This window comes from Synchiropus splendidus, chromosome 17 (genome assembly GCF_027744825.2).
Source record: "Synchiropus splendidus isolate RoL2022-P1 chromosome 17, RoL_Sspl_1.0, whole genome shotgun sequence".
Taxonomy (NCBI): domain Eukaryota; kingdom Metazoa; phylum Chordata; class Actinopteri; order Syngnathiformes; family Callionymidae; genus Synchiropus; species Synchiropus splendidus.
Window position 1 is genome coordinate 15,652,360 of NC_071350.1, and position 25,263 is coordinate 15,677,622.

General features: G+C 43.8%; 1 protein-coding gene across 1 annotated transcript; it reads left to right on the plus strand.

Annotated features, from left to right (window-relative positions):
* Positions 1–1,615: 1,615 nt before the first annotated feature.
* shroom1 (shroom family member 1) lies at positions 1,616–24,702 on the plus strand. The gene is made up of 10 exons (XM_053847269.1): positions 1,616–1,780; positions 11,042–11,116; positions 15,198–18,018; positions 18,086–18,272; positions 18,617–18,669; positions 19,617–20,216; positions 20,454–20,996; positions 21,330–21,429; positions 21,640–21,912; positions 22,961–24,702. Exons 3-10 carry the CDS (start codon positions 15,389–15,391, stop codon positions 23,213–23,215), a joined length of 4,641 nt encoding a protein of 1,546 aa, XP_053703244.1. The 5' UTR covers positions 1,616–1,780; positions 11,042–11,116; positions 15,198–15,388; the 3' UTR covers positions 23,216–24,702.
* The last annotated feature ends 561 nt before the right edge of the window (positions 24,703–25,263 follow it).

Here is a 25,263-nt window from a genome sequence, read left to right on the forward strand (position 1 = left end):
TAAACCTTTCTTACCGGAGCTCAATAGATGGCGCTGTCTGATCGGCCACCCTTCGCTTAGTATTAATATTTAAAGTCTGAAAATTATTGCAGCAGGAATGTGGAAATATATTTAGTTTAAAAAAAAGTATATTCATATATATATGTGTGTGTATATATATATATATATATATATATATATATATATATATATATATAAAAAGGTTTGAAATGAGGAAAAATTCAAGTAAAGAAAAAATATATAGGCTCACTAGTGAACACTCAATAAATATGTATTTTGCTAAATATATTCGGACATTTTACGCACAATCACAGTGATGTCCCCAATAATAAAATTTATAAGAATCTTGTATTGCTTTCTTTTATTTTTTGTCTTTTGTTTGTCTGTCTCCCTCTACAGTTCTTCTCCATAACCTCACCCATTGTCCCCCGGAACAACATCCGCCTCAGAATTTTTCATCACCCTCAAATGGTACCAATGTTTTTTAGCAAGTTGCTTCGTAAGAGGTTTTGGTTTCACTTGAACTCACGCGGGTTTGTTGCCTCTCCGTGTGACCGACTTTGTGAGACTGAAAGTAAATAGTCATCACAGATAACATCTGACCCACAATACAACATGTTCTTTGCATCTAAGAACAAGTGTCAAGCGCATAAAATGTAGGTGACTGGTAATTTGAAGGCGTGAACTTCAGCCTCACTTACCATTGTAACACTATTAATTCTCATTGTCGCCTTATGTTTAATCTCCACCTACATATACTCAAGTATATTTAAATTATATGACTCTTAAATGTTGCAACGATCGTGGCTCTTGCTTGTGTTTTATGTCTGATTTTATACATTTAATTCGATTTTATTTGCTTTTCACTCATTCTGAGCTCCGCTCTGAGTCTCTGGATGACTGAGCTGACGTGAAAAATATTCATCCCCTCGGTCCTTCTATGTCATGGCTTCTTTTCATTATAACAGTTACAGTATTATTAGTTAACACAACTTATATCACAAAGTCCAATAGATTTATCATAGTCATGACAATGTGTCATGAATACTCCTGACATATTAAACAAATTCAGTTTTTCATTCACTTATTTTTTGAGTGTATAATTCTTCAAATTAATTTTGTAACATAAATAAATGTTTTACTTAATTCACATTTTCTGTACAGAATTGCAAGCATTTGTAGCTTGTTTTGCTAAAATGTATTTGTTAATAGGTTGAAAAAAAGTCAAATGAGGACACCACTAGTTACTAAAAAAAAAAAAATATATATATATATAATTTTCGATTATTTTATATATATATATGTATGTTTATACGCATATATATGTGTGTGTGTGTGTATGTGTGTTTATACGCATTTAAATGCTATATATGTATATATAGCATTTTTTTATGAATATTTTATCGTCAAAGAAGTACATTTGTGGCCTTTTTTTTTTAATTATTATTATTTTTAAATGACTATCTGTGATAACTCATGTTGGAGAGAGAAAGTCCAGCTTTCTCTTTTTATTTTGAACCAATAGGAAATCGTTTACCCACAAAGCCCGCCTTTACTTGAGTCGGATTGGTGCACTCCTCCCTCCATTACCTATCATCCGCTGCTGCCTCCAGGGAACAAGGTGGACTCCAGTGTGGGGCAGAAAGCTCCTTAGCAGCGAGGCAGTCGGACCTGCGCCAAGTAGACCTTTTTTGTGCGGTGTATACACGCGGAAAGAAGCCTCCAGAAAAAGCGAGACTAGGAGCGGGAAGAAGTCGATGGAGTGACCGGGGACCGTCAGGTATGTGGAAGTTAGCTTGAGCGCAGCAGGTGCTTCGGTGTCGAGTTCCGTCTCGACTGTCAACAGGTCGTTAAAAGGAAAAAAAAAAAAAGACAGCGGAAACACCGAAACAGTGGATGAATATAACTCATTAGTTTTGTTGAAGTTGCATTACGTTCTTGAAAAGTGTTCAACTTTGTCCGAAAACACGCTGTAAGGGCTTGTAGTTGTTCTCCAGGAGCTAACAGGAATAGCAGCGTCACTAGTCCACGGTGAATGATTAGCATCCATGTTTACATCTCCTGCCTCACCACCGTCGATTCTACGTCAAATTCACTGCAGCTGTGCTTCTTTTGGAGCTTTTTAATCTTATAACCCATTTGTTAGTAGAACTACTGTAGTTATCGTGTAATAAAACTTACATTACTGTGTAATTGTGCAATCATTAGTAAATATATTTTTTCTTGACTTAAGTCTGACGTTATAATGTAGATATAATCCTACAAAAATAGTGTCTTGTTGTCCCAATCTACTCTTTTAAACATGTGGAACTGACAGTGCTCAAAGATTAGGCTGAGTTTTTCGCACCTTCAAGTTAAAAACAGATGAGCAGGAGCATAGTAATGACAACTGTGTCACTTAGTAACTAGTGGTGTTCTCATTTGACTCATGGGATCGTGTTTAGAAGAGCTTATGTAATGTTTGAGAATTATTGTTTACAGTTGCAATGGAGCGTTGGTGTTTTTTTTTTTACCCTCCAGCGCTTTAGAGCCACAAAAAAAAATTGAGACAAGGGCTGGAAATGCTCCCTATACCTGGCTTTGGACGCGATTGGCTGAAAGGATTGAAACAAACGTGTATTCATTTTTAGGATTCTCTCCGCTCAGTCTGAAAAGTTGCTATTTAAATTTGCCATTTAAATCAGGTGGTAAGTAATGAGTTATTAACAAGGCAGTTAAAAGTCATAAATGCGAAGGGGAATTATGATGCTTAGTGCCTGAGTTTAACTGCCGTTACTGCAGCCATGTGCGCACAATTATGAATGCAATATGATTGAAAAAATGCAGCATATTTAAATCAAACATAAACTGCGATACAGTCACAAAAAGACACAAATCATTGCATTCTCTTTTGATACATAGTTTTGTTAGTTTGCTCGCTGAAGTTATCTATGTTCTGTAGTTTGATATCTTTTTATGGCTCCTGTCGACTTTCAAAGTTTCGCAAAGTAGTTATTGTTATTTTTCACACAACTTTCAAATATAGTAAAACTGCTATAATAAGCAACATCCACTTTATAACTTGAAAAAAAATGCATGTCTCTTGAGCTTTTTGTTCCTTATCTTTTAGGTTGTAAGACGAGTCATTACTGATAATATATTTCTCTTCCTTCCTCCATGATGTTGCCATTCCATGTGATGGTTATAATCTGTCTTTTTCCCCAAACAACGTCAGTATTTTGTTGTTCTCATTTAACCCTGTCCCCTCAGTTTGATCTGATACTTCACCCTGAATTATGCACAGGGGGCCTTTCTGCCTAATGACGGCTCCATGTTTTATTTAAAGCGGGAACAAAAGGTGCTGTGGCCGTGACAGGCCTGTGTCGGCGGGGGGAAACAGGACACTGGTGTTTTGTACCGCCGCTGAAACTGAAGCACTCATGCGCCGCGTTGTTCATATGGCGAGAGAAGTGGCCGGCACACTGGGCTCTCTGTTTGTCCTCGCGGGATGCAGGAGCAGGCCGCTGACCTGGCGCGACGTCCGTCCACCTACAGGCACAACATAGCCTTGTGTTGAAAAATATTCAGTGTAAACACAAGAGGCTGAAGCCAGAGTTATCGTTCTTAAAGCTAAACAGTCAGCACCACTTCTGCCGCAACTTGTGTCTTCTTGACGAGAAAGCATTTTCTTTTTGTCAAAACGCCAGCTAAACATTAACATTTTTTGTTTCTTGCTGATGTATGCGTTTGTGTTGTCTTTACAAAACATTAGTATTTCACCTCCAGTGTAGTTTTTGAATGTAGTTGGCTAGATGTTGTGTCACTAGCCGCCTTTAGTCCCACGAAAGCCGGGACCAGATTAGTGGGACCAAAAATAATGCTGTGTCTAATAATGCTTATTTTAAAAGAGTACTCAAAAGCATGAATCCCAAGTTTCAACTTTTTACCAGCTCAAAAGTATTCTATTGTGCAGAGAGGTTGTAATTTGATTTTTGTGAGTGTTTGCCGTGAGATTAAAGAGGAAAAGAAGCCGGAAACAAAGATGGAAGCAAACACGCGGTCAGGGCCATATAAACCACACCTGCATCACCAAAGCTCTGATTGTTGAAACGTGAGCGTTTCACTCTGCTACAAATGAAGCTGTTTACGAAACTCACACCTATTTATCCACACTTGTTGTTTGCCATTCACCACTTTTCAAACTTGACCCGGCCCCTCGTGGAAAATTACCCATTGTTCCCTCGGTGGCATGTTTTTGGCCCAAATGTTTACATTCTTCCTGTGACCTTGCACGCTTTTCACAGGGAACTGGTTTGGTTTCATTCGTGAGGTTATTCTTCAACGTGAGGGAAGTTCAGCCAGGCTGAAAACTGTGTCGGGGAACTCCTCAGGTTTCTACAATTACATTGTTTTATTGCGTCAGGAGCTCGGTAATGCAGCAGTCAGGTGAGACTCAAAATCATTTAGCTGCTTGAATGTATTGTTTCCTTGTTGTGGAGGTGTGACTGGAACGTGTTTTCGTTTTCCTGAAACTGGACTGGTCCGATATCAGCAGAATAGATGACTCATTCTAACTGACAAGGAAATGACCATTGTTGTCAAATGATTTCACCTGTGAAACGGTTATCGACAGCCAAACATGTGAGTCAGGTGGCTTAACGTTTTTCTTACTTCCCCCTTGACTGCTGATCCAAGATGACCTCATTCCTGAGACAGCAAATTACTGTCCGACAAAATGATAGGTGCAGAAGATGCTGGTTACAGTGGCACCAACTGTCTGCTGGGCCGAGAATAAGCATTAGGCCATGCAGCCATGCAGGTTCCTGGGAATACCACTGACCACTGCAATCTATGCATGGAGGCACTTCACGCTCATGCTTTGCTTGCACTTTCAATTGTTACAAAGTGACCTCACAGATCTCACACAGGTGTGATAGAACCAGGAGGTTCATTTGCACACAAGGTGTGGCGTTTCGATTGACATGACGTGATGCCCTGTGGAGATGTCGGCCTCGCAGGGTTGATAAGATAACACGTGTTGTAGAGTCCATCACGGTGATGTCACTCGATTCCAGCGATGTCATGTGTCTACCTGCTCAGAGAGCAACGTTGTCCGCGGCAGGTATTTGTTTTATGTTCATATTGCACTTGTTAATTATTAGTCTTTCCTGAACAAATTTTATTTAACGGTAAATACAGTCCTCCTTGAATGTAGGCATTCGCTTGATAGTGTTATCTCGTGTTTGCAGTGTTATCTTGGAAGAGTGGATAAACTAATAGCCCACATTGTTTCTCCTCCACAGTAAAACTGTGTAGTGTTGAGAGTGAAGATTATTGTTACTGTATCTATCGTGAGATAATAACCTTCCAGATATGAATATTATTGTGATTATGTCTAGGTGTTGAGGTGTGAACATTCAAGAGGTTAATCTCACAGATATGTAACCTGTCCCTCAACTTACAGGAAAGACCAGACCACCCAACTGACAATGACTTTCTTCATTCTTTTGTATTATGTTTTGTAATATGTTTTTATTTTTATTTTTCTGAAAAAGCTGTAGTTTTGTCTGTCGTCATATTGTAACGGTATCTGGCATGAATATCAAGACATACTGCCCTCGCAGTGATACCAAATTGTTTCCGTAACGCTAGTGCACATGCTGCACTTGCCTCTTAGATTTATAAATTGTATGTTTATTCACGCACTTGATGGCACTGGTCTTTAAGTCTTGTGCTGAACCAGTGTGGCCTCCATCACAACCTTTTCTTTTCCCTCCTGTCAGCTGGATGTCGGTCTTGTGGCGCAATGGCTGTCTACAGTTTCTGACATAACACCATTATCGCCCAATCCATCTGCAAACCGACTCAACTTCTCCCCAAACCTTTTGTCGACTTATGGCTTCCAACCTCCTCAGGCAGGGGCGGCGTTTCGTCCAAATCGTCCACTTGCCGTTATGCAATTGTTCGTATTGTCGGACCCTCCTTCCTTTGTCTGCAGAAACAGAAAGTCCTCTTCAGCGTCCACAGAACACTTTGACATTAAGGAGATGAATGGCTGCCAGAGGTTATCGCTGGCTATCATCAGAACCCCCGGGGAAGACTCGGAGTGCGTACGGTTGTGTGTGACCGCCTGTCTGCCTGCTCTGGTTATCTGTCAGGACCACACCTCGACTATTGTTAGGACCTGTAGGACCCTTATTGTGACATGGCAGTGTCGTATGTCTCACCGTATGTGTGCAGATGTGGCAGATGAATAGTGACCTATTTGTACTGCAATATTTGTTTATAAAGAGGAGAATGTTGTTGACGTTTAATGTAGAAGTTATCACTGCACTTGCTTGCTATTATCCTATAGCTTGGGAGAATATACCAACCACTGTGCTGCTATGACTTGGTTCTCTGGCTCCCATACTTAGGATCGGAAGAGGTGCTCAGCATTATTCAATTTGTTTTGTGAATTTTAGATTATTTCTTATTGAAACAAATACAGAAGAAAAGTGACAAGAAAGTTCTCCTGTTTATGTTGGCTAGGTGCCGCGATGGCAAACAATGATCTAAGTTGTTGGGACACGGCCAATTTGTAATAAAGGCATGAAAAATATTTGCAGGATCTTTAGTTACATATTGAATTTTGTTGTTATGTAACAGTCCTGACGGTGTAATTGTACTTATGAATTCCTCTTGATGAAATTTCTTTGAGGAGGCTGTTCCAGAGAACAGAAGGATTGTTTTATTTGTATATATAAAGGAGAAAGTCAAGTATTATGTCGCTGTGATACAGCAAGCCAACATTTCTAGTGGCCTCCTCAAGTTACGCAGAGTCGATGAAAAGGTGTGGCTGAGGGCCTGTCACTTGAGAGACTTGATGTGGACGCAGGAAGGATGTTGAGGTATCAATCCTTCTGTCAGATGTGGCCGGAGGTTTTTTGTGTTTGTCTGATCTGACCTGGAGAAACTTTTAAAATAATTACTGATGAAATAGTCTCAAGAAACATGAGACCTATCGCTTTAAACACACCCTTTTCACTGTCTAAACCTTTGGAAGTGTTCACCATACGTTACCCTAACAAGTCAGTTTTCAAGTGACAAACTAACAGGTTTATTTTGTTATCACCTCTGATGGAGGGTCTTATCAGACTCGTGTTGGAGAGAAACACAATAGTTTCTGTGGGCAGTGTGCGTGTGCTAACTGTGCTTTCAGGGGTTCCTCGGGTTCCTCTGGTTTCCTCCCACAGTCACAAGAACATACATTCATTGTTATTTTGTTGGGGGAATTGTGTGTGTCAGAGTAGTTGTGCGTCTCCAAGGTGCCCCTTCTCTGCTTCACCCTTGTCCATCAAGTTGTGGGTGGACGGAATTGAAAAATAAACCGTAGGGTGCTCAGCCAACATCAGTTCTTCTGGACATTGTCACCCCGACATCGTAAAATGAACCAGATTTTACCAATGGCTGCCTCTTTTCTCACGTCAACGTTGGGTTTTCTGTTCTCTGAAGTCTCGCTGCGGTTCACAAGTTGTGCTGCTGCTAAAGTTAGAGGCCCCCATTGTGATCAGACCCCCCGATTTACACACCTGTTCCCGGGAAACACAATGGGGATCGGAAATCACTCGACTCCTGAGCGTGGGCATCAGTGCTATTAAATTACTGTAAACGTTTCAACAGCATTACAATTAGAGGGTTAACTTTCAGCCGGTGCTGCAGTGGCTGCTGTACTTTGATGTCTGTTCAATAGGAGGTGGGCTGCTGCCTGAAGTCTGAAGCCTGAGGTGTAGGAGGAACAATGATTTTTACCGGGTCACAGTGCTGACCTCCTATAGTGTCATTAAACCTTACAGGAGTGTTAATGGCTGTGTGGTTTCACTGTCTTCATGCTGAACAAGTAATAATTCCACTGTTATTTAGTTATTTTTTTCTTAAAGTTTGGAAATTAATATAGTCATTAACGAAATCAACCTTTGTAATTGATAAAATGTACAACCATGTGTTAGGTTTATTTTAAATTTGAAGATCAAATGCAAAAAAAAAGAAGATCCAAAGCAAATTCTGTTCATTGCCAGTGTCCCGAAGACACACACAGGGAGGGAATTCTGTCAAAATAAGGATCAAATGATCTGTCAAACATTGACCTACTTTTTGGGAGTTTGTTCATTTTCATAAACTCCTGCTTAAATGTAGGTCGAATATTTTTTTTGGGAGATGAAGCTGATGATGGAATGCTGCCAAGACTGATAAATCCATGCTCTGAAGAAGAGATGTGGAGTGTATCCTGACTCCCACCCGACATCTTCCTTTCCAGAGTTTGAATTTTCCATCCGCGTCCCGCCTGCCATTCCTCACAGAAATGTCGAAAATGTTGCCCATGTTCGTTTGCTTAATTGCTCCCGACATCTCCAGTTCGTTAAGACCTCGGAGGTCAGTGTGGCCGAGTCGGCGCCTGACTGGATTGGAATTAGGAATCTGCCCAAAGAATAGGTGTTGGCCTTTTGTCGACTGGATCTGAAGCAGCCATGTTGTAGGGAGTTAACGTCAACCGTTGGCCCACACAGTGTGTCCGTCTGGCTCTTTTGCAATTCAAATATCTGCTGCAACACTGAGCAAATGTTTCCTTGTCGTCCTGCTGCTGCTGGGACGGGAGGTGCATTGTCAGTCTGGACTGGTGCTTCATGCTTCAGGAAGGATTACCGACATAATGGACCCACATCTCTTACTTTTTTCCCCTCTTCTGATCCCTTTCAGCTTCTCGAACAAAACTTGAGGAAACTTGTTTGGCAGCCATGCGTGAACAAAACTGACTATCCTATGTACTGTATGTGTTCTGGTTCTAATACCAGTAAGGCTCTGATAAGACCAGAAGGAAACAAGTGAATAAGGAGCAGTATAGACTTAAATTTGGGAACCTTTTTAGGCGGCACACACACTGAAATATGATGGTTTAATAAATGACTTTCAATATTGCAAGTGCATTTACACATCCTAGCCTCCAGTTTTCTACTTGCACCTACAATAACATTCACCAGCAAAGTGCTGGCATGCTAAGATGATTAAGACATAACTAGGTCAATCAGCCTACAGTATGTACATATACATGGTTTACATATGTATATTTATGATTCGTTCTATATATGTTACTGAACTTGCACGGCAGAGGGTTCTTTGAATTATGCAGCAGATATAGTGAGCTGGCAAGGTGGAATCAATATAATGATTCGCCCACATCTATCATCAAACCGAAGTTCAGTGTCAAAGCAAACAGCAGCACATTTTGAACAGGAGATGCAGGTGAAACTGTAACCATGCATGTCGGATGTCATAGCATAAAACCATTGGAAAAACACTCTTAGACACAATGTTGTGTGGTAAGTGTGTCAAGCCCGGTATTTACTTTACGGTGAATAAGGTGAAGTAGTGGTTAGATCAGAGTCCATTATAGCAAAGCGTTCATCAAGGGCCACATTGGTGACCCCTGGCTGACCCTGTGTCGAAGCACGGAGAATACTTGTGTCCATAAACAGTTTTACAGGACATTTTTACAAGCTTGTACTCAGACAGTCTGAGGGCGATGTTGTCATCAGCAGGCTGGGACAAAGTTCGACTCCCATCTTGCTGAGATGAGTCTATGAATAAACAACGCAACTGCCACTCAACAAAGCCCCGGCCATTTTCAATAGGAGTTTCTACGAAAAGTACATTACATTTATGAACTTTTAATTGTGAAGCATTTTCTCATTGACATATTTGGATTTTCCTGTCACTGAATTTGTTGTTGTTTTTAATACTGTTTCATCGAACGCTGGCCTTTTAAAGTGAGACATAGTTATCAAAATATTTTCTTAATGTCATGAATTTTCAATATGCGACGTAGCGATGACCTAGAATTGATTCGCACCAGAGTGAACAAAACCAAGCAGTTTGACATTTTTCACATATCTGTGTTATCTAGTGTGTTAATTCTTTTATCACTGCTACTGATGGTAGTTATATAAACTCCACTTGTAGACTGGCATTCTACATGATTGGCTTGATCACCGGGACAATAGATGAATTGTGGAGTGTGTCCGGTCGACGCCCGCTGCTGCAGTCATGGTGACCACTGCAGTGGCTGCTAGAGGCCTTTAGGGTGACTTCATTACGAAGCTTCAAACCCACAGCTGCTTATATAACAGCGGGAACTGAAGTCCTCTGGAAGGGATGAAGGACCTTCACACGTGCGTCATTTACCATACAGTGTCATTGTTGTTTGGCTAATGTGAAGCATTCTTCGGAGGTGGATGAGCTCATCTTCGAAGAGCCAACCGTGATAAGGATAATGTAAAAGTAGTTTTCCCATTATGTTGCCATCGTCCAAGCCTTTTCCCACTTCGGAGCAGGAAGTGGGTCATTCCCTGGTGTGTTGTTTCTCCCCTGAGCTTCCTGCTCGGACATCTCTTCTTTCTCTGTCTGTGTTCTTGCTCCTTTCACACATTCCGAAGCTCTGCCTTCCTTTTGTCGCCGCCGCTCCTGTATTGTCGCCGGTGTTACACATGGTTCCAAGTTGATCTGCCGCTTCATGGAAACGTTGAGGAATAGCGTCACTGTTTTCGTTCTCAGGTGATTCAAAGGCAGGTGAATGCCCTACTTTCTGCTCATGGCCGCTCAGTCAATATTGCGTCAACTTATTGACCTAATTCTAAGAAAAATCACAAACAAACAAATCTCCTGGAGAATTATGACCTGATCCCGCTGTGGCTGGATCGGGTTGATGCAAAAGTGATTGACTTCTCTGAAGCCAGTCGAGGTTTCTCATTCTCACAGCGGCCTTTAAAGACTTCCTGGTTTGTTCTTCACCACAGAAGCTCTTTCTTTATTATAGTGAATGTATTTCTCTTTATGTTACAAATTGGCAGAGCAAGTGTTAATATTAAATCTAGGCAGGAATGCAGATCTTATTAGAGTGTGACAGCTTCCCTTAGTCAGCTTGAGATTTTCAACATTGATGTGAGCACTGCCCGGCAACAGGCAGCCTCCACTTCCTCCACTCAGATGAACGCACTTAATCTCTGTATTTTCTCTGTTTGACATCCAGGAGGAATTACGCTTCCACTGTGTGTGCCCACTAGCCCTGTCCCAGGTCAGCCATCTACAGTCAACCCTTGTTAAAGTAAGTCTGCCTTTGCTCCGACTCTGAACTGCATAAATTCAACTTAAATTTCATGGCCAAACAAAAGCCAGGGGATGTGTCTGTGGTCTTCCTTAGAAAAGATTTTAGCTAGTTAGCCACTACAGAAGATTAATGGATGGAACTTTCTGATGGAATCATCACTGACAACTTTCAAAGAATTGTGTCAAAATTGTGTCAAAAAATGTGATGGTTGAAAAAGTTGATCTGAAACAGGTCATGAAACTCAATCAATAGCAACAAAGTCAAAAGACTGGACAAAGTGAAAAATGCAAAATATAAAGATTCATTCTTGAGCAACTGCACCACACTAGTCACAATCACTATGTTAGGCTTAGTTATAGTCATTTTTAGTGGCTGAACATGGTGGATGAGTGAAGTTAAGAAGGTCTGAGTGTGGAGTGTAATGCTGATGATCATTGTTGACTGTATGTCTGTGAGGACTCCAACAATCCAGTTAGCTCCTCAGTCAGAGGTCTGCCGTTCCATCAACTCATCGCCGTCTCCATCGACAGTCTTAGCGCCGCTAACAGGCTTACAGGTTTTGGCCCGGAGCTCATTGGCAGGCAATGCTGGGTTATCCACTTATCCGCCCTGCGTGGCTTTCCAACCCTTAATTTTACCTTTTGTTCTACACTTTAAGCGTCATGTCGTGCACCTTCCGCTCAGTCGGTGGTCCAGTCCCGTGGTTACATAGTGAAGGTCATGCTGGAGAACATAAGCACAGAGGAACGACACCCCGCCCCTTCAACATTCTTCATTTTGCCCCACCACCTGCTCTCTCATTTATTAGTTCTGTCAAATCATTATTTACACGAATCTGAGTGGGAAGATGTCCGGCGAACTGCAGGTGCTTCTTCAACTCCTTTACCTTCATCTCTATTGGCAATGTCTTTTTTTTCCTTTTCAACGATGAGTCTGATTCATTTTGGATTCTTATTTCACTTATATGAAATCCAAAATTGATAGTCGCCGGACGTGAAAGACAGTGAGACGCATTTCATTCTGAAGGTTTTGGGCTGAAGCTCTTTAAAAGTAGCAGATACTAATGGATACATCCCCTGATTCCTCCTCTTTTTTAAGCCCTGAGGGAGATAGAAACCATCTGTGAGCTTTCACTTCCCGCATGAGCGTCTTCAGGAGCGCGACAATCTCAACAGACCGGCTCTTCGGCTCATCGGGCCAAGGCTAACAACAATACGTTGTTCAAAGAAGTCGGCACGGTGACTTCAGTGCAATTAAAATAATCATTCCTCCCAGGATGGCTGGTAATTGTTTTCTGGACAGCCCAACACCCAGCAGTCACCATCGAAAGTGAGTGATTACTTCCTGATACCTGCGGTTTTATGGAGGAGATCACAGTGACAGTTTTTAAGTAGCGAAGGAGCCAGAGAAGTTTGGCCATCACACCACCTCTTCCCCCTCCCTCCTCCCTCCTGCCTTGGCCGGTCTCCATGTGCCGGGCTCGGGGCCTTGGGAATGAATGGTGCCTGGGCTCTGCTCCGTCTTTGAAGCTAGCCAGGAATGCGAGGCCTCTTTTTTTCCTCCTCTTTCTGTCTCTCTCCGTCTGTTGTTCATCCAGCCGGCAGCGCTAGCAGCTATCCAGCACAGTGAAGTATTCCCTCCGCTGCTGTCATTGTGCATCAGGGAGCCGGACGTCATCGGCTGGCCAATCGGCGGCTCTCGCTGGGAAGCCTCGGCTCTCAGAGGAAGAAGAGATCTGATAGATGTTTCTTCTCAAATATCCGGCTGGTGACTTAGTGAGTTAGTCTCTGTTGTGGCCGTTCTTTGCTATGACTGGATTGGATTTGTGCTCAAACACAAGGTTTGGGTAAGTCCATCTGCAGTACTGTTAAATTAACAAGTTATCAAACTTTCTCACAACGTTTCCCAGCCTCCTTTGACTAATAATCTGCTTTCAGTCCTGCTGCTGTCATTGTTCCACTCGTGTTTTGGTTTGCGTGTCAGTGTGTTTGTCTGGACCGGTCACCCTCCCTCCCGCTCCTGTACATTTAGTCACTGCTTGTCCCCTCCATCACTTCCACTTGAGTGCCACCACCCCCTCCTCCCCTTGGGAGCCTCTTCTCTGTTTGCGGAGGGAAGAGGAGCGCTGTGGACTTTAGCTGGACACTAACAGACTCTCCCAGACTCACTGAAGTTCCTCATAAATACACGGCATCCCCCTTTGATACTGTTGTTGGAACGGGCTTTTGTTCAGCAGGTTGTGTGGAAATGCAAAGCGACCACCTAGAATAGTCTCGGCGTGAGTTTTGGAAGTTTGCTGCATCCTACTTGCTGTGGATGACGTGTTTTTGAAATATTTAATTCAGGACTGTGGCTTTAATATGACAAAACATTGTTCAAGTTAGTTCGTTGAAAGTCCCCATTTGACTCAAAGTTAAATGCAAGTCATAGACATTTGAGATTTAAAAAAAAAAGTTTGGTTGACATGTTTGTAATTGTGTGTCCCAGCAGACCAACTGCATCTCCACATTTTCAGGATGTCTCCTTGACACCTCCTTTGTGGGGAGTTCAAGTCCTGTCCCTTTGAGTGGAGGTTGTAGACTAGCTTGGAACAAGTGCTGGAGGAGGATGTTAGGGAGGGGGAAGTATGGGCCCCTTCACTGTGGCTGCTGCCCCCACGACCTCACCCCATGAAAGAAATGAATCTACAATGAATGAAAGAATATGGATGCGTGTAGTTCAGTTTTTGCTCTCTATATTCAATTTCACATCAGCAGTGAGGCCCAGCTCTTGAGCCGCACTCTTGTATCGCTGGCTCCTTTTTTGTTGGCAACAATCACCTTTGTGTTTGCATGTCAGCACTGGAGCTTAAAAAAAAACAAGCTGGTCATGTGAGAGAAACCAACAATCACTGCCAAGCGAAACCTGCTGTGGAAGGTTTTGGCCATGTGGAGCATGGGATATTTAAGCGACTGTGGTTGCTCATTTACACTCACCTAGAGAGAAAGGAGTATCTTTAAGAAGTATTAACATGGCACATGACTGACCCACTGGTCTCGAGGAATTCCCCACATTTTTCCCTCATGTGGTGCAACATGTAGCAACACCATCGGTGCTCTTTATTAGAGGCTTCGCTGATGCTGGTTGACGCCTTCAACAGGTGCTTTTCTGCGCTGACCTACTTGCCTGCTATCATTATGGAATCAACTGACAGACATTGCTGGTTGCTTTTGTTGAAATATGTGGTCCGATGTGATCCACCATAAACATGGATTTTACTTCTGAGTCCAGCTTCTGCGGGGTATTTAACACATATATGTTATATTGTGCAGTATCCCATTCAAGTTGGAGAACTAGAAAAGAATCCCACATATTTAAAAGTTTCAAATCAGACTGAGTACCTAGGTCAAATCCTCCAGTTGAGTCTCACAGACTGCTGACCGGGTTTAACTTTCATATAGCTTTTTCCTAGCAGGAGCAACTGGTCATGGCAAAATACTTAAAATAATAACTTAAAAAATAACCACCATCTCTTGTAATATATTATGACTAATAATAAAAACAATAATTACAAGTTCTGCAGGTTTTTCACCACAATTCTTTTGTTCTGCATATTGAAACTCTCTCAGCTTAGGAGTTGTATTCACAGCATTGGGATCCAAATCCCTATTTCCCACAGCACTTGCCGGCCAAGCACCTTTAATCTGACACTGTTATGCCTCCTTCAGAGAACATAATAAACATTTTTCAGTTGAGGAGTCATACTTCTTCCTTACAACCTGTAGTTATCTCTCCTAAAATATCACGTTGACCTTCAAATGCCTCGTAAACATATTATAAAAGTGTCTATGTGGCTTAGTTTATTGCTGAGCCCTTTCCTTAAAATGCCCAGTCAAGTTAAGTCCTGATTGTAGGGCTGCATGGTTTTAGGATAACATTCCGTGTGACTCTTCTTTCCAGTTTTTGATGGGTTTTTTTGTCGTTGTTTAATAAGTATAGTAGGTGTTTATTCCATGCTCTCAATCCAGTTGGGGTTTGGGGCTCTGAACAATTACCAAATGAGATAAAAACAGTTTGTTGTTGTGTTTTTCCCACTCAGGTGCTGATCATTCAAAGGAGTATTGGCTAGACAAGGAACTGGGATTAATATGACCTAAGTGGCCAAGACCAAGTGGAAACTTCTTCTGAGTCTGTTGGTTTCCCCCTAGCTGCACTGTTAAGGAAGCCACATGTATCAGTGCGTATTCTGTCCCTTCTTAAACTCCGCCCTTGCATCGTTCCTCACGCTCAATGGATTCCTACAATTTTCACTTTGAAAGGATGAGCAACGTGGATCTCCACCCACTGAACCTGCCCGTTAATCGGCTGTCACCGGCCAAGTCCAACAGCAGCATTGTAGAGCAGTTTGCGCACCACCAGCACGGGAAAGGAGACTCGGCCTACAGCTCCTTCTCTGGCGGTTCCACTGTGCCCGATTACTCTTCACCGTTCTTCCAAGAGGACATTCAGTCCAGTTCCTTCGGCCACTATGCAGACCTAAAATTTGTTAAGTCAATTTGCCAGCCTTCTCAGTTTCTCCAAGCGGACCCGAAGACAATGGATCAGCTGTATCGCTCTGTGGAGGCAATATCACAGCAGTATCGCAATAATCCAAGCAGCAATTTAAACCACCAGAATGGCAGCGATAGTTTCCAGTCCAACAACAAGGCATTGGTGAAGGATGGCCCTTCACAAGGTCCGTCCCGCGGTGTCAACGCCTATATCCGTCCTCCCCCCATCCCAACCCGTCTGGATAGTTTCATAGCCACTAAAAACTTGGAAAACAGTCAGGGCCATCGCCATGGGAATAGACATCAGCCTATGCAGCCACAGCCACAACAACCCAGACTCAGCACTCGCCCACAGTCCCAAGGTCTGACCACCCCAAGAGCTGAGAGGTCTCACTCAGAAACAAGCGCATTGAGCTGCAGTTCTGACACACTGTATGCAGGTTGGAGAACGCAGCAGGCACCGCAGCCACCAGTCTACCGTCTTCACCTGCAGACCCCCGAACAGACAAGGGGACAGTTGCACCGAGACCAGCATTTCCTCACCGAAAACAAGGTTGCCTCTGAGCAACCAAAGTCTGGAAACATCCCGGGCAGATCACCTCCCAGGGGCACAAGTCTGACTGAGCTGCCGAGACCTAGGCAGCTTTCAAGCACTGGCGGATGTAACGGAGACCATCACAATAAGCCTGGTAGTAACAGAGACCATGTTGAGGGTCAACGGAAAAGGGCCCATTCAGCTCACGATTATCTTGGTTCTGAGCCAAGTCGACTCTCTAAACCCTGGGACGGTGGTCAGAGTGTGATCAACAGCAGTATTCAGCACAAGGGTCAGTTTTACTTTGTCACTGGACTTTGTAAAATGAATGAATCAGGTATGGAGACAAACTCTGTGTGTGGGTCGGAAGACGGCAGTGAAAGCTCCACCATTGTTCACAGGTACCAGCCCAGAGAGAAAGAGAGATCCCATAGCACAATGGATTGTTTGTCTCAACCCCTGAAAGAGACTTCTCAAAGTACTAGTGGCATTTTTCAAGATGACAGAGATGTTTTTAACCCCGAGGTCAAGGGCAAGGATCTAATTTGGAGAAGTTTGGATCAGGAGAATCACCGACCCTCGCTGTCGTCTACTCGGACCTCCCGAAGTTTTGATTCCCTGGAGGAAATCAACAATAAGCAGGGTCGAGATATCAGCAGGCACACTGATAGCAATCCTATTTTTTACTGTGGTCCAGAGAAGAGTTGTTCCCCTTGCTCAAACCCTCAAATAATGGAAGGAGACGAGAAGAGAAGCCAACACAAGAGTGTTGACCAGGCAAAGCGGGGTGCCCGCAAGCCTTTATCTGATGTTGCCAGTGAGAGAATTAACAAAGAAACCACCCCTCTTCTCTACCACCTTACTGGAGCCAGCAGGACTGGGTTGCAGCCAAAAAAAGAATCTGCAATTCATAAAACGGGCCGTGCAGAATCAAACAACCTTGAAAGGTCTCCTCAGGGGGTGTCAACTAAAAATGGTGAAAGAAGTGACATGCTTGCTGTTGCGTGTAATACCCTTGATGATTCGTTTAAAAAATACTACAAGGAAAAACTACAGGATGTCCAGTCAAAGGTTCTGAGTGAGACATCATTCAAAAGGAAGGACTTGCAACTATCCTGGCCTCACCGTCTTAGGCCCAAACCTGAGCTGAGGCCGACCTCCATCCATTCATTCTCATCTTCTCAGGACTCTGAGACATCCACAGAGACTCTTATCCCCTTTACCGAGACAGAGTGTGAAAGCGTCGCGGCTGAACAGAGGGAACTAAACAAAGAGCCGGGAAAAGACAGCACTACACCTACAAAGGTTGCCCAGCCCCAAGTGGCGCGAATCGGAGCCAAGAAACGCTTGACTCCAGAGCAGAAGAAGATGTGCTACTCTGAACCAGAGAAACTTAACCAGGTGGGCACTGCTCCCAAGCACTCCTCGTGTCGCTCCTTTGGCAACGAAAGCGAAACCCTCTTTGCGTCCGGATCTGAGGGTGAAGAACATGCACAACAAGGAGACCAAGGGTTTGTTGCAACACGCCGGAAGATGTTTGAGACCAGAAGTCGGGCACTGTCAGCCTGTAGCACTTCAAAGACAAGCCTTAAGGACCTGCAACACAAGGCCCTGGTTGAGTACATGGAGCGCAAGACAGGTCAGAAGGTGGCTGAACCTCAGCAGCCGGCCCCTCAGGTACCCCCCTCATCCAGACATAGACATTCATTAGGTGAGAAACCCTTTGACTGGGGTTCCAGGCCTCTTTCTGCCAGCCAGGAAAAAAACCCCAAGAAGAAGCTTCACAGACCTCACTCTGCAGGTCGCATCCTGGATTCTTCCACGAGCTCCGTCAGGTATGAAGAAGGCCACAATTTTCATCCCTCCAAATTGATGGACAACACTGTGTTTTTGTAAATGCAGGTATGCCCAGTTTTTCTCGGCACAGTCGTGTTCAGGACAGTACGTTGGTCAGTCCATCCAGCCCAGGTGGCGAGAGAGCCAGGGTCCAGGTAATGGGAAGTCTGCCTCTGCTGATAGCCTCCTGGACCAGCCAGAACCACCCAATTTCTTCAGGAACAGATCAACATCAACACCACATGCATTTCAGGTACAATCATTGTCGAAAAGTGAAAACTTGCATTTTGCTTTATTTATGGAAAGAGGCTCTATGGAATAGTTCAGTATTATTTTTAAGTATAGACTTTCTTATAAGACTAGCAGTCCATACAACTGCTATACGCTTGCTCTTACGCACAGTATTTACTCACAGACACGTGACCAGCAGCCCAGACACACTCTCTATCAAAGCTAAATTTCACTGAAATCTCTATACATTTCTCTTGACAGAGCTGAAATGTTGTTACATAAAAGAACTAACCCTTCTTGACTCTTATTTCTGCTCAATTTAACCAAACATTGTTGCCTTTTGTTTGCTCCCTTCTGTGTTTGCAGGCACATGACTATGAGACTGATCCAGCACTGGCTAATGCCACAGAAACCATGAGGTATGTGCCAGTGCGCCAGCAAACAGGACATTTTTTAACTGGTTTTAGGTCACAAGTCTTTCACCAGTGATGCATGCACGGTGGCACGGGGGACTAAATCTTACCTCTGTTCAACGTGGCTCAGGAACGCTAACACCCTCCTGCTTAGTCAGATCAACATTCCTTTCACTAGATTACCGCGGAAGGAATTTCTCTGAGAATAATAACCCATTTTGAAATATTATAGATTGATGTCTCTTTTAATGTGTTTCGTGATGTTTACAGTGAGGTCAGTTTTTCTTAGGGCAGAGAAATAGATTGTATATATACAGCTGAATTTAATTCACTGTAATTTCCGGACTATAAGCCGCTCCTTTATTCTCCGGGTCTGAACCCTGCGGCTTATACAAAAATGCGGCTAATAGATTTTTACAGGCTAAAGAGCATCATGCTGCCAAAATATTGAGCCTCGTCACATCAAACCCATGAAACCACAGCTGTTTTTGTTGACCTTAAAGCGTTCAAAATTCGCAGTTTTCACCCGCGTTCCCACAGAGCCGATCTCTTGGAGACGAGAAGCAGCAGCTGAGACCAGCTGTGGTGTCGGAACTTCGGACACTCGGCTGAAAGATGTGACCAGTTCATGATTCAAGTTCAGAACATTGCTGAGTTTGTTTCATGAGTCAGTCTCGATGCTGGACCACGTTTGCAAAACCAGTTTAGAAGTGATCCTCGTGCGTTTTGAAGCCGGGAGCACGGCGCAGACAGCACCACTGCACCCGCTGCTGACAAACCGGTGCAAGTCATGAATGATAATAAGATGATAAATAGCTAATATTCCAGTGGCCTCTGTAGTCCGGAAATAATGGTTATTTATTTCTCAAATGTGACCAATAATAAAAAAATTATTGATGCCGATAAGAATTGACAAAACAAAAAACGTTTGCAATGATCTTGCTTTGTTTCAGTCCTGAGAAAAGTCCTGAGGCGACGCCACCGCCGCAGCCCTCTCCTGAGGCGCCACCTGTCCGGATGGTTGCGCAGCGAGGGAAGTCCATGGAGGAACTTGGTGCAACAAAGCTAACAAAAATTTCAGCTTTGAGTAAGAGTTCTGAGCAGTTGGACCAGCTGTGGAGAAAGTCAGCCTGGGACGTGGAGTCTGAGAAGGATAAAAGGAACATGTTTGCTCAGGAGAGAGAAGCTCAGGGACAAGAGAGGGCCAGGAAGAGTCAGCAGGTGTCACACCAAATCGGGAAAGAACCGGAAGTCACCCGTCCGAAAACACTAAAAGACACCAAGACTAGGTCTTTGGATGTTGAAGGGAGCACACGCGTTACAGCAAGAACCCCGGCCGGGTCCATCTCCCCAGCCTCTCAAGCCAAGGAGTCTATTGCATCTGCTGGATCCCACTCACCCGTCACAGATGAGTGCAAGTCTGTTGGACCACCCAGCGAGTCGCCTGACCCAGTTTCCCCTTGTGGTCAAGAGAGTGGAGAGAAGGAAATCAAATCCACATCGTCGACTCCCACGCAGATCAAACCTCTGTGTGAAAACAGGCGGAGCTCCAGGTGAGAGCACAGCCGAGAAATCCTAAACAACAAATACTCAAGTGTACTTTCAGATATATGTTTTGTAGGGTTTGCAGCTCAAGTTGTGTAGGATTTGGATATTGCATGAATGAAGTCCACTGGTGGGAATTTGGTGTCACTGGAGGGAGTGTAGTTTGCTGTTTTGGAAGTGTGGAAGCGGTTTGATACGAGGGTAACTCAGTTTCTAAAGCTTTCTGTGGTGTGTTTCACCTGCAGGGCGTCTCCTGTAACTGGATCCAAACTGTCTGAGGAAGAGTCAAAAAATGAGCCTGAAGTTTCTTTGAGCTGCGGCGTCACCACAGACCCGTTGCTATGGTTACCCCCTCCAGAAGACGAGATCACACAGGATGTCCAGAAAGAGGCAGCACTGGCAGACAATGAGTCTGGTGAACTCTCCAGCTCAAAGCTGTCGCCCCAGACAAGTGAGACCCCTATGTCCCCGAGCACCTCCGTCTCTGAAGTCACTCAACAGGTGGAGGAGGAGAAGAGTCCACGGCAGGAAGACGAGAACACAGGGGAGAACAAGGAAGTGGAGGGACGGGGAACCCCGGAGGGGGCGACGGACAGTTCCCACAGTCCTGTCCAGAAGCCTCAGTGGGAGGACCTGGTGGAGGCACTGGTGCAGGCGGACCAGTCTCTGGCACCTGCGCTTTATCCACTGACCAATCGCAAGACGGCGCTGATGCTGATGGAGCAGCTGCTCTCAGAGGACACGCTGCTGATGGAGGAGCACTACAAGATGAAGCAGCGAGGAGAGAGGTAACCAGCAGTGGAAGCACTTTCCAGTGTGAGAGGAAGTTGCTCTTCCTATTGCTTTGCAATGCAAATATATTGATGAACATAAATATTGGTTTTATTCATGCAGCGCTGTACTTTTGTGATTCATAGTACATTGAGATAATTATTTGTCCTCAGCTCCAGTTTCACTGTGGAACATTTGAATCCCATCATGTAACTAAATACTGGTTTCCAATGACTCAGTAGCGGTTGGCCTCAGTGCTCTGTTGCCTCATCACATGACATCACACGTGCCTCCATGTCCGCTTACCATCGCGGTCCAGTCCAAGTTTGATGAGCGATTTCTTTTTTCAGCGTGGCGTCTGACGGAGCAGCCGAGCGGTCTCCCTCGCCCGTCGCCAGCAAACCACAGCAGAAGGAGCAGCACAGCAAACTGGCCCTCCTGAAGAAGAAGGTCAGCTTTATCACAGTTATGAGCCGTGCGGTTGCAGTAACTGCAGGGACTCTTGGCTGCTGATGCCATTTGTTTTACCACTGTCTGCTTGTTATCAGCGACTCCCACCTGTCGGATGTTTGCTTCGGTTAAACAGCTGCTCAGCTTCGGTCACCTGCACAAAGCTGTTGTCAAGGGTTCGGCTCAACTTTCTGTCCTCTCTGTGCACAGCGCCTCCTAGTGTCCCTCATTGAGGAGCAGCTCAGCTCTTTGGAGGAGCTGCGCAGCGACCTCCGGGCAGAGATCCAGGAGAACAAGACGCACGGGGAGGCGCTGAAGGCGCTGGTCCGAGACCGCTGTCAGCCCCTGGAGCTGGAGAGGTACACCCTGTTCATCGGAGACCTGGAGAGGGTGGTCAACCTGCTGCTGTGCCTGTCCGCCCGACTGGCCCGGGTCCAGAACGCCCTCAGTACGGTGGACCAGCACACAGACGCCGAAGAGAAGGTGAGGCCAGTCTGGGTTCTGGTAGAAAGTCCTGCCATGTTCTGACCAAAGTTGCAGAAGTGAAAAGTGAGTCCAAGTGGCTCTGCTGCCGATGAGTGAAAGTAATCTGTTTCTCTGATGTCATCGATCATTCCTGTGGGCTACGTCACTTCCTGCAAGGCTGTAAACTCTTTGGTGTGTCGTGGTGACGTGAAAAGTTCTATCACTTGTTCACACTCTGGAATATCCTTCACCATAGTGTTGAATGATTATGATAATGATTTGAGATCGTTGCCATGGTTACGGCGTTCCCTCAGCTGTGCTAGTGTTGCAACAGTTAGCATGTTTTCATGTCTCTCACGGTGGAGGTTTGTTTGCTATCACAGCAGATTTCAGCGAGAGGGCTGGAGCCTCCCCAGGCTGTTTTATGATCCCTCAGGTTGTTTACTCGCATTTCTTAATCCTCTCCATTAAAAAAAAAAAAAAAGTTCTCGGCTGTGGCCTTCTGACGCTTCACCTGGTCTGCAGCCTGTGCAGAGGGAGGCGTGCCGCTCTGCTGTGTTTGCTCTGCGACGGCAAACACCGAGGTGAAGGTTTCCACCGTGGAATTCTAAACATGCCCCTCTAATGGCTGTCTTGTCACAGAGCTGCACATTTGATGTATTGCTCTCTGACAGGAAAAAAGAGGTTGTTGGTCGACCCCTTTTCTTAAGCGTCTTCTCCGACTTGCTGGCTTTAAAGCTTCATGTCATGGTGTCTGTGTGAGGCGCAGCAGACGGCTGATCATCAGACGCTCATCTGTCTTCCTGCTGTTATCAGCAACTCTGGTATTTACACTGACTCACCGAAACTCACTTGGTTTCGATGACATTTGTATCTACCCTGCCCTCTGTTGACACACGGATACACTGCACCTCGTGTCCCGTGGCTGTTTGGAAATGTGATTTTGGCTGCTGTCAAACGTTTTATGAAGCACCTAATCTGTCACTTTAATCTCATGAGCATCTCCGTGATCTGACGCTGTAGTGGTGTTTTAAAAGTCATCGCATTCCGTCCTGTTGTCGCACAGGAGTCTCTGGACAGTCGCCACCGTTTGCTGTGCAAACAGAGGGAGGACGCCAAAGACCTGAAGGACAACCTGGACCGGCGGGAGAACCTGGTCTCCACCTTCCTCTCCCGCCAGCTGTCAGCCGAGCAGCTGCAGGACTACCGTCGCTTCGTCCAGACTAAGGCCTCGCTTCTGATCCGCCTGAAGGACCTGGAGGAGAAGCAGCGGCTCGGGGAGGAGCAGCTGGAGGCGCTGGCCAACAGCAGCATCGTCTGAGAGGAGCTCTCAACCCAGCAGGACTTGACCCGAACACTCGTCCCCATCTCAGAACCCGTGCCTTGACAAAAGCCGTCACGCTAACAAGAAGCAGAGGACACCTTGGAAATAAGCTTTAAGATTGTATCCGAGCCGCGGCGAGAGTCAGCCTGAGCAGGGCGGTGATGCGTAGCACAGAGGACCTGTTCCTTAGTTCTAGCTTGTGTTTCAGAATAAGGCACTACAAACCAAAAAAAAAAGGTGAACGAAAAAAGCACTTTGTAAGAACACAAAAAATGCACATTTCTTCAGATCATGGATCAATTTCAAGTTTGTCAGTTGTGATGCTAAATATTTAGGGGTCGCTTTGGTGCTTTCACACATGCTTTATTTATTCAGATATCATGAGAAAACTGCGATTTCAAAATCTGAATCAGAGAAGAGAAACATGGACCAATATGGCAGGGAGCATGTCGAAAAGTTCTTCCTCACTATTGCTTGCTTAAAAAAAAAATCAAAAGTTTAGTATGGAAAAATGCAAAATAAAATAAAAGTACATCACCGATTATGGCAAAAGAACAGAAAAGGGACGGGGGAAAAATTATAAAAGAAAGAAAACTAATGATAAAAGACAAATATTAATTCTAAGTTGAGGCTCTTTTTTTCTGCTTACATCAAAGTGGCACTTGAAGAGGTGTGACTGGTGTTTGTCGAAGGCTCATGCCGCGATAGTGGGAAGGTGTTTGCCGTCTTGGCTGCCAACGTAGTAGAAGCAGTTCAGGTTCAGTGGTTGTTAAAGTTCATTTCAGAAATCAGATTTTTAAAAGAATAATCAAGCTGGAAATTATTGATCAAAAAGGTTCTTTCTGTCATTATTCTCATGATGGAAATGTATTTTTGCAGGTCAGGGAAAAAAAAATATGGAAATAATAAATGAACCCTTTTGTGTGTGAAAGCACCGAGCTACTTTTGCTTCACGCTTCCATTCCATGACGCCCCAAACATTCATGAGCCAGAGTGAGAAAGAATAAAAGGGAAATTAAGACCTGAGAATAAAAGAATGTAAAGTTATTTTTTTAAATGGTGATGTAACTTCTGGGAAGCAGTGAAGTAAACCAGTGACATTTCCTCCACAAACAGGAAGTTCAGATTGATTTTCTTTCTTTTAGGATCAGTACGGTTCTCATTTCCCGGGAGATTTGCGACCCCATCTGTTTCGGTTTGCAAAACAAGTGTGTGTGTTTGTGTTGACAATTCAGCTGACACCGACCTTCGAGTGAAGGTGTTTTCCTCTCAGAAATCAAACCTATTCTCACGTTTTCCTTGCTGCTGCACACACGATTTATTGCTGGTTTTTGGTGCCGTACTGGTTTCACTTTTTCCCCTCATCTGTTTTAGGACACAATATTTCAATGAACTTTCTGGAAAGACTTGTTTGTTTTTGTGCCAGTTTGGAGTTTTGAATTCCACAATGTTTATTTGTATTATTGTGAATAAATTAAGATATCCAGCACTCTTTTCTGTGTCAGAAATGATTTTTTTTCCAATATTTATGTATTTATTATACTAATATTTTTTATGTAGTATTACTATAATTCAGTTAAAACTTATTTTGAGTAACATGTAATATTTTTTCAGGTTTTATTATTTTTTTTATTTTTTATAAAAAATAATACAGATCACCAGTTTATTATCATAATTTACATTCGATTACAGTTATATTATATTATAATTATATTCTTTACATAACATATAACATTTTTTTTTCCAAATGAAAGTGTTATATATTTTCTCCAAATAAAAAATATATCTTTTGCGTTCTTTTTTTTTTGAGAATAAGATAATTTTTTCATAGTACGATAGGGCAAAATTAACTATAATTCAGAAAGATATGCAGACAAATATTCATGTCTATAGTTCATTATTTATTGTTCATCCATATTTAAATCAATTTCAAGTAAAAATCCTGAGAATTTCTTAAAGTCGTCACTGCCCCCTAGAGGCGGTCTTGGGAAGTACCACCTGCGCGGTTTTCGATCAATGTAGCCCCATTTTTTTACTCTATTATT